The following is a 9,453-nucleotide window of genomic DNA, read 5'->3' on the forward strand; positions in this document are numbered from 1 at the left end:
TTAGCAAGGATTTTTCTTTCATTTTCTGTTTATTTCAATGACGTGTTGTAATCAATAGGTTTTCGAAATATTCATTTGAGAAACAGGAAATCGCCTTCTATGAATTGTAAATCCCATCCTAGTCATCTTGACAAATTCTTGATTTCCAAATCATTAAAAACTTGGAAATAAGACCAAATTACAAAATGGAACTCGTGAGAACTAGATACATGAATACAGATTCAAAGAAGAAGTGAAAAGATTTGAAGAATCTCCACATTACGAAGACAAAGCCTGAGAAGATGAAACAACACGCAATTGTTCTTCTTCTTCTTCTTCATTCCCGGAAAAACCTTCCTTAATGTCTTTCATTACCGCATGAACCAATGCAAATCCTAACCCCACAGAGAAGCCTACTATCACATTATTCGTTACATTAGTAAGAAAAAGCATTCCGATCGTGACGAACAGCAAAGACGAAGCCACGAATCGCTCGTCTATCTCGTAGCCGAAAAGCATCAAAGGGTCGTCTCTGAGGAAATACAAGAAGAGCCAAGCAGCCATCATGAGAATCAATGTAATGAGTGAGATTGGGTGCCACAGCAAACTGAGGAAGAGGATGATGAGAATGATAATCACGTAATTAGCGCGAAACAAATCGGAATTCGCATTGATTCTTTGAAATGATTGGAAAACAGAGGAAGGGAATCTGAAATCAGAGAATTGGAACATTTCATTCCATGGTCTTCTTGTTCCAAGACCTTTCTGGATTCGTTCTTTAGCCCTTGAAACTAACGCTCGTTTTGAGGGTTCTGATGATGATGATGATGGGATTGTTCCATAAGTGGTCATTTTTCTTTTCCTTTGTTATTCTGCAAAATCTCAATTCAATGGACCTTTGATTCACAGAAATAGAAAGAAATTGAAGTCTTCCTATGAGAATTTTGGGATCCGCCATTGATGCTCATCACTTCTAACAAACATGAGTGTATATCAACTTTTGTTCCATTGTAGCCTTTCATTTCTATTTGAAATAATATTTTTCGTTCATTTAAGTGGATTTTTAAATATTTTTTATAATGCATATATTGAATAAAAATTTATAAAAATTTAATATTAAATTTGAGCAATGCAAATTTTATTAGGGATTATAAAATTATTTAATGTTAATTATTTTTATAAGATTTGGATTGTTCAAATTTAATATTAATTTTTTTAAAATTTTAATAAATTTTTATTTTAATAAATAAAATATTAAAAATATATAAAAAATTAATTCAAATGAACGGTTGAAATTATTTTAAATTAAAATAAAAAGTCAAGACAAGCCAAAAGCTGATGAACAAAAATGATGAGGATGGAATGTGGTTTTAGAATTCTGTGTTGCCATTCGAGCCATGATATGTCAAAGGTGATGTTGTATAGCTTCCCCAACAAACCCAATAGTTGCGGATCTCTCTGTTTGTATTTGAAGAGAGCAATATCACGTTCTTAAGAAAGAGCTGTATCATGCATGTCTTCACGTGTCATTATTGCATGACTCAAATTTTATTTTTGAGCTGGTAATTCGAACATATCAGGATTAATTCAAGTTCTGTTTACTCAAATTTAGTTCAAAATATTTAAATATATAAAAATCCCATATAGCATAGCTCAGCATTAATCCTTTAAACTTTCGGACTGGCCTGGGTGTTAAATATTCCTTTTAATCCTATTTATAAGACACATTTTAAAAATGATTTTTGATATAAAATATAAGACATTTTATAATAATTAAACTATTTTTTTCAATTTTACCCTTTCTTGATTAGTGTAAAGATATTTAATATAGTTATATTGTTATTTAAAATTAAGAGCAAAAATGAAAGTACATATCACTTCTTTATGATATTAAGAAAAAAAATTAACTTTTCTTAAGATGTATAAAACGGTTGAAAGTGTCATATAATAATGATCGAAAGGAGTATTATTTTATTTTATTTTTATTTTTATCTAAGTTCAACTTTTATTTTTTAAAAAATTAATATTTTCAATTTTATTTTATTTTAATATTATTTTATTAATAATTAAAAAAATTTGTGTATTCAAGTTTGGCTCGAATTTCTTTGAGTTTATTTGAACAGCTTGAAATAAAGAAATTCTTTTAAACTTTTAAGCTCGATCTTAAAATTTTTTAAGCTTATTTGAGTTAACATGAATTACTACCTCTACTCTTTCAAATTATGTCTTTTTCCTTTTTTTTTCCTTTTTTCTTTTTTTGAGATTATGTATTAAAAGTTAAAACGATGACAAAGTTAAGGGGCCCTTAGAACAAAACCTGAGAGCCCAACTTACGAGTGTGGCATACAAAAACCTAAAACAAACAAAGGCAACCCAAGAAAGAAAATACAGGCCGACCTATTTTGTTGAACAGAAGACTTGAGATTGATAGACTTTGTCATACATGGTCTCATACAATTTGCCGTGTATTTTTGCATGCAGACTGGAGACTGAGAAACACACCATCGTAATATAAAACCCGGAAACTTTTTTGGAAAGCACTGCCAGCGAGAAAGTTGTTGTTGATTTCTTATATCATATATCTAGCAATTCAATCATAAGTAATTTATACATTAATTTTATTTGTCAGATTTTAAACATAGACAATGTTACTTGTGTGCTCTGGTAATTACTTTTTCCCAAGTATGTTCTCACTTTCACCAAAATCATATAGTTCCCTGCATAAAACCGAAACACACTATCAGGGATTGAGTCTAATTAAAAAAACTATCCCTTATAAGTTAGCAAATCAAAATTTGAATTCTTGTTAGAAAAGATATCCATGCTTAATATTTGACGGTATTTAAAAAAGGATTACTTCTAATAGAAGGCAATAATGAATCCAAAAACACATATATGGGAGCAAAATTGAAAACCATCAAAAATATAGGGGCAAAGCTAATTTTATATTTTTTACAAACCAAATTAAAAATTACTCCAAAGAAGGAACTGTGAAACTGGGGGCAAGGGGGAAGCACCTCTACATAACTTTTGGTAGTATCAAGTATTAAAAAAAAAAACAAAAGTATCAAATGGTGTTATTAATTTTTTTACTGGTTGTTCACCTTTCGCTAACAGTAAAAAGAAAGATCCAACAATAACACCTTAAATCATCAATTAAAAGTGAAAACATGCCCAAGAACGCGAATATATATATATATATATATATATATATTATAACTGCATGTTGTACTCTCTACATCTCCCATTTGTCAGATCCAGTGGCAACCAAGAAAACACATTGTGATCTCATAACTCTACCATACTATTTTGCATGTCAGATTCAGCAGAACTGAAGAATTAAGCCAGGGCAAGTAGTATTGAGCTTAGCTTACAGTTTAATAATACAATTTAAAATAACTACCAAAAAAAAAAAACCCCCCAAAGCTCACTAGTTTTCAACCATGTGGATTACAATCAACTCATCAATGAAAAAAAGAATGGAGTGGGGTAAATATACAGAATATATAGCAAATATATCTTTCCCGACTTAAGTGTATGTTTGGTACACCAAAAAGTATTTTCTAAAAAGGAAAAAGGAAAATGTATCTAGAAAGAAAATGGAACAGCTGTATTATTTCCCTTTTTCTTTCTGGAAAATACTTTTCTACTTACCAAACAATGCACAAGTTTCTCAGGGCGCAATTTTTTCAGGGGTTTCTCTTTGTGCAACAACAAACAGGTTACAAAATTCACTGCAATTCGTTGATGATTCTATTCTTTCGCAGATTCAGCAGATATATCCTTAGGAGCAAAGGAAGGTTCAAGTTTCAGATCACCAATTCCTTTAGGTGGACCAATGCTGCATCGAGCTGTGTTATGTGTCTTAATGGCATCCTTTAGTTTTTGAAACTGAAAATTGCAAAAGAACCAGAAGCTGATTATATCCAATTAAAAGACATGGCTTGTTACATTCCGAGTAATTAAGTTATACATTTGTAACATATCAAACCACTATTAAACGTCAATAATCAGCATCACAAATCTATCCCACCATTTGGCATCTGAGCTACCCATATAGCACAAATATGTGTGTGTGTGTAATCAAAGGTGAGTATGGTCATTAACTAGAAAAAGGTATAAGCATACAAGCAATCATATGTTTTCATGCGTTCTCTTATCCCCTTTTCTTAGTTCAGCCAGCCAAGCCATTGAGAGAGATTATGATAGAGACTTGGTAAGTATGGGGATACCAAGTCCCACATTAAGTAGTATGGGATACTTGATGAGGTATTTAAGCAGGTTGATTTTTTCACCTCAACAACTAACTTTTGGGATAGAGTTCCCCATCCTACTTAGGTACCCATTAAATGATATTAAAGCCAGGTTATTGATGGAGACCTGTTAAGTATACCAAGTCCCACATTAAATAATATAGGATGCTCAATGAGGTATTTTAGTGTGTTGGTTTTCCCATCTCAACAACTAGCTTTTGAGATAGAGTTTTCCATCCCACTTGGGTAACCCTCAGATTCTTACTAGTTATTCTTTTCAGATTTCAAACTTTCAGTCTCTAGTTCGCTAAAAAGAAAAACTTCAGTCCCTAGTGATCAATGCAGAGTGCAAAATTGCAGTAATAACCAATATGCACCGTTTCCTATTCTCTTTGCGAATAAGAGAGATTTGGGAAAACAAGTCGGTGAAAATATTGAACTACAGTCTATCTTATTTATAATCATATACACAAGACAAAGGAATAATGAGAAATAATGACAAAAGATACATATTAATCTGACTAACAAGAGTCTAGTAAGCCCTAATATCATACAATAAATACAAGATATATTTTGATTCTCAACACTCTCCAACTAATATAATATTTTCTGGTAAGGAAAGATAAGTCTCAATATAGTTACCGTAGGATGCCAAAATAACTATCTACTCATTCTAAAGGGATATGAATGGATAATAATTAGGGGTCCAGCCCACGAGCCAATAATTGCTGCTCATTGTTTAGATTAAAGATAAATTGATGAGCATAAGCAGAACCAAATACCAGAATTTTCATTTTCATAGTTTTCTTCGCATGATGTTTCCGTCCAAAATTTTTCTAATTTTCTAATGACATTTTTCTGAATTGCCGCCCTTTTTTAGCAATTATTTGGCCTTTTAAGGGTTTTCTACATAGGATAACAGAGTTTGCACTCTTAATTCTCCTGTTGTGTATTCTTTCAAATCTATTCACTTTTTCAGTTTAGATACTCAATCTCCTATCATAGAAATTTCCTCCTTGATAAGCTCCTTTGAAAATCCAAAGCTACCTAGAAGTATTCTATTTGAACAGCAGGTCTTTTCACCAAAAAAAAAAAAATCGGGGAGGGGTGTGTGCTTCCATTGCTACGTTGCAGTTTCTAAGGCCAGAAAAAGCTCTTTCCCTCAGATAAGCGTGATGAATTGTTTGGGAAGTTTACTAGTTATTTTACAGTGTTCAATAGCCATCACTATATGGAATAAACTGATTACTGTCTTTAGTACTCCCTCCATTTCCAAATATAAGAGAAACTACCAAGTGCCTCTTTGTTTTTATTTATCAGCAAAACTACAAATTTCAAGAAGTTTAAGCCAGCTTATATTGCAATCATTCTAGGTCATAGTACTTTATCTTATAGATTATGTATGTTACAAAGGGATATTGGAAGTATGCTTCAAATATACCCTCAGATATTTGTATCTGTTTCTTAACTTTAATATATATTTTGCTTTATACAAAAAAAAAAAAACAAATTTCAAGAAGTATTTATCTCATTTTTCCCAAATTGTCTCTCATAAAGTCAATGTTTATTTTTACTGGACAAATTTTTTTCATTAGTAACAGGACTAATTTAGTCCAAATTTTTTAATTTAGATATAATTATTATACTAAACAAACTTTTTTGAGCTGTGTGAATTGGTTATTTTCTCCTATATTTGGAAACAGAGCGAGTACATCTTGGACCAGTCATTTTGGTTCACAGCACTTCCAATTGACAAGAACAGTTGTAGAAATTCTCATATCTTTTAAGAATGCTTCTTAATCCTCCGTAGAGTTGTTATTTTCCCAGGAAAGAAACAGTATTACACCAATGAGCTAAACTTATCTGCCTCTTACACTTCCCCCCCTTTCAAATCTTCAATAGTATTTCTTCTATTATTAAAAAGAAAGGTCCGCTAGCATTACCTTGGCAAGTGAACATGAAAACGACTCCAGCTGCCCATCAGCCCCTCGATAAAAGTGGAAGTAAGGAAGTACTTTCACATTCATACTTTTACACATTGGCTTATTCTCATCAAAATTTACTTTTAGGAAGACAATCTCAGGATGATCTTCAGCTGTTCTGCAGAGCTGCCAGATCCATTAAAAAAAGGTATCAACTATCAAGATCCAGACATTTAAGTGACCTAACAAGATTTAAGGAGCAGGCAAATAAACATCAAAGCTGATTAGTCAATAACTGAGACAACACAAGAAACATTTAAGTGAGGAGTTATCTTCTCTTAAAGTAGTCTCTAGTCGTAAATGAGAAAAAGAACAGGTCAGAGGCTTCATATGGGAACTCAATGAATCTCCATGAGATAACATCTTCAATAAATGCAAGATATGATTCGAAGACTTCTACTTGCCACGATTTATACTTGCAGGAGAGTACCAGTCCTGATATCCAGGTATACCTCTATGACAAACACAAAATTTTGATTTTTGAAATTTGACTTGAACATTCTCTTATATCTGTTACAAGTCCCTTTTCCTGAGAAACAATTTTTCACATATGGGAAAAGATCTAAGGAAGTGACCTAGATCAGTATCAAAATCACAATGAGAACATTTAAGGTATACAAACAGGATGTATCAACAAAGATGCCAAAATCAGCATGAACTCTATAATCTTAATCTTTTTTATCTATGCTGATGAAAATATTACACTTAAAAGTGTGGAATGAATTGCTAAGCATCCTTGTCACTAGGAGTCTAGGATTCATCCACAAAACTTGGGATTTCAGTCACTACTTTTTTAGATGATCAGGAGTATCGGGGATTTCAGTCACTACTTTTTTAGATGATCAGGAGTATCAGATGGATGATAATTAATTCATTTACTTTCTTTAAAACAAGTTATCAACAAAGTTGCAAATAAGAGTAAATATTACACAATAATGAAATAAATAACTTTTCTCCAGAATGTTATAACGATAGGAGCGGAATTAGTACCTTGGGGTATAATGCTCGACAAGATGCACACCAAGTGCCATAAAATTCAACAATGACTAATCTATCTCCAGCTTGACCTAAAGCATCCAAAAATTCTTGAGTGGAGTGAATGTCAATCATATTTGGTGCATTCTTTTCCCACCATTTTGGCTGATCAGTTTCTGCAACAGTTGCATATACCTGAAGTGAAGTGTGTAACAAACAACAAAAGAAGCTGTTAGAAATGGACATTGGACTTAAAGTAACTCATAGATTTGACAAAAAAATTCTAGGGGAAAAAAAATTTAAACTGACAAATTATAAAACCTAATCAAAGCTTTAAACTACATCCAGTTGTTTATTACAGACAGGAGTTTTTTATGAACTGGCTTCCCAAATAATGAACTTACTTTCATTTGTCTACACTAGCAAAAGGGTTCCTCAGTAATATTATCCAAAACAATCAACTTACATCACTTATCATCAATTTACAAGTTTAAATGCTTTAACAATCCATTTCAACGGGTCTCCTTCATGAGGACAACTAAATAGCATGGATGAAACATGTCCAGATAAACCTCAATGGAAAGATATACAATGCCTTAACCAACAAAGGTTGGTCCAGATGGTAAAGATGGAAATGAATTTTGCAGCCACTTGTGCCACAGATGAATTAAGAATGACTATGGCGCAATCTACTTCAACTTGCCATATAGTTCAGAGGTGATCTCGATAGACTATTAATATCCGACCAAGAGAGCACATAAAAGCATACAACAGCCCATACAAACCATACCTCAGGAACTGTTTCGAAAATTATACAGCAAAGACTCTGACTAATACCTGAATCTAAATCAAAATGTCACCTAACCATCCAATAATTTAAAGTAATATTCCCTCCCCACTAATTAAATCGTCGACTCAATATATTAAACACCTGCTACGCTTAATTCTGATAATAACCATCCAAATGCACAAATGATTCAAAGGGTTTAAGTCACAATACACAACCATAATTGTAGCTCTAATGCTGCGCTGTGGTGGGTTACACAGCCACATTTGCAGTTCCCAATGACAGCATAATCCTACATCTTCATTACAATCACTGCAACCCCAAATTGGTACGTGATTCAAATACTTCTGGCAACATCTATCAGGTTCTTTAATGTTCGAGTCTGATTCATCAGTCTTCAGAAATATAAGAAACATGCAAGGTCTTAATTTTATAGCTTGGCTAGCCAGACTGGATGAAAAAATGTAGCAAACACTCAATTAATGCTGAAATATTTTTAAGTCAATAGAAGCTTACTCATCTGTTAACCAAAAAACCATATGTCACACCAAAATCGAAAATTGGTCGCCCTAACTTCAATCAGTGCGACAAAGGTAACACTCTGCACAAGCCACGCCCACGCGTCAAACGAGATGGGCGAATGCGTGCTTAGACAATATTTTAACGCAAAAGGAAATCATTAAACTACATGATTCCAAGAATTCCTCCGTTTTGGGGATAGATGAATTATAAAATATAAATTGAGAATCCAAAGAGAAGGGTAATTTTTAAAAAGAAAAGAAAAGAAAAAGTCACCTTGAAGGAGAGCAAACGCTTTGTTGTGGGAGTAAAAGCAAGTGAGGCAAGACCAGCAGCGATAGAAGAATACGAAAGAGGGAAAACCCTCTTAGTTGAGTAGCGAGGAGGTGGTAAATTTCTGAAAGAGGAAGGTAAGGAAGGAAGGAGAGAAGGGAATCGAAGTGGCTGATACTGTAATCGAATAACATCAGCCATTGACAGAGAGGACAAGAAGGAAGAAGATCAAAAGACTGAATTCACATGAGAAGGAAGAAGGCCAGGGTCAAAGGCAAAAGAAACGAGAAGAAGACTGAGGATTGAATTTGATGTTCATGGTAAATTCGAGAATCAGGAAGGAGGGAGGGCTGGGCGTTAGAAATTGTGGAACCAATCAACTGTGGCTGTGAGGAGAGGATAGAAAGACATTACGATTATGTCATAAAGTAGTTAATTTCTTCACGTTGGTTTTCCGTCTTCTTCATGTACCGCCTCGCATTTATTGCTATAAATAAGTAATATCCCAGGGATTTAAAAACCAAAATTAACTTTTACGTAAGTGTATGATGTTATATGGTATATATTGTACGTAACACAAAAAAAAAAAGAAAATTACACTAATTACGATTCAAAAATAGCGTGAATAAGATTTTTAAATCATAAATTATAAATAATTAAAATCATGAAAAAATATATTTTAAAA

At 32.8% G+C, this 9,453-nt stretch overlaps 2 protein-coding genes across 4 annotated transcripts; both read right to left on the reverse strand.

Moving 5' to 3' along the window:
- Window positions 1-258: 258 nt before the first annotated feature.
- LOC129292329 (PRA1 family protein F2-like) lies at window positions 259-831 on the reverse strand. The gene has a single exon (XM_054929901.1). It carries the CDS (start codon window positions 829-831, stop codon window positions 259-261), a length of 573 nt encoding a protein of 190 aa, XP_054785876.1.
- A 1,703-nt stretch (window positions 832-2,534) lies between these two features.
- Window positions 2,535-9,205, reverse strand: LOC129292066 (thioredoxin-like 2, chloroplastic). Of its 3 annotated transcripts, XR_008588855.1 has the most exons (5): window positions 8,772-9,205; window positions 7,205-7,384; window positions 6,176-6,340; window positions 3,634-3,870; window positions 2,535-2,696 (listed from the first exon to the last, which is right to left on the reverse strand). XR_008588855.1 is itself a non-coding variant. In XM_054929572.1 (4 exons), the coding sequence occupies exons 1-4, from the start codon at window positions 8,967-8,969 to the stop codon at window positions 2,685-2,687; spliced, it is 555 nt and encodes a 184-aa protein (XP_054785547.1). In that variant the 5' UTR covers window positions 8,970-9,205; the 3' UTR covers window positions 2,535-2,684. The 3 variants fall into 3 exon arrangements, 2 of the variants coding, with proteins under 2 accessions (XP_054785547.1, XP_054785546.1); XM_054929572.1 differs by lacking the exon at window positions 3,634-3,870; XM_054929571.1 differs by lacking the exon at window positions 2,535-2,696 and having other exon boundaries at window positions 3,260-3,870.
- Between the last annotated feature and the right edge of the window lie 248 nt (window positions 9,206-9,453).

Source organism: Prosopis cineraria, unplaced genomic scaffold (genome assembly GCF_029017545.1).
Source record: "Prosopis cineraria cultivar Desert tree isolate PC_DT_omini unplaced genomic scaffold, ASM2901754v1 PC14, whole genome shotgun sequence".
Classification (NCBI taxonomy): Eukaryota; Viridiplantae; Streptophyta; class Magnoliopsida; order Fabales; family Fabaceae; genus Prosopis; species Prosopis cineraria.

Excerpts from the sequence above, each read along its gene's own strand:
- LOC129292329 (XM_054929901.1), bottom strand. The coding sequence starts at position 831 with ATGACCACTTATGGAACAATCCCATCATCATCATCATCAGAACCCTCA.
- LOC129292066 (XM_054929571.1), bottom strand. The coding sequence starts at position 8,969 with ATGGCTGATGTTATTCGATTACAGTATCAGCCACTTCGATTCCCTTCT. Across the intron at positions 7,385-8,771 it reads AGCGTTTGCTCTCCTTCAAG|GTATATGCAACTGTTGCAGA; the intron begins GTGACTTTTTCT and ends ACTTCACTTCAG. Across the intron at positions 3,871-6,175 it reads TTTCATGTTCACTTGCCAAG|TTTCAAAAACTAAAGGATGC; the intron begins GTAATGCTAGCG and ends TGCAATTTTCAG.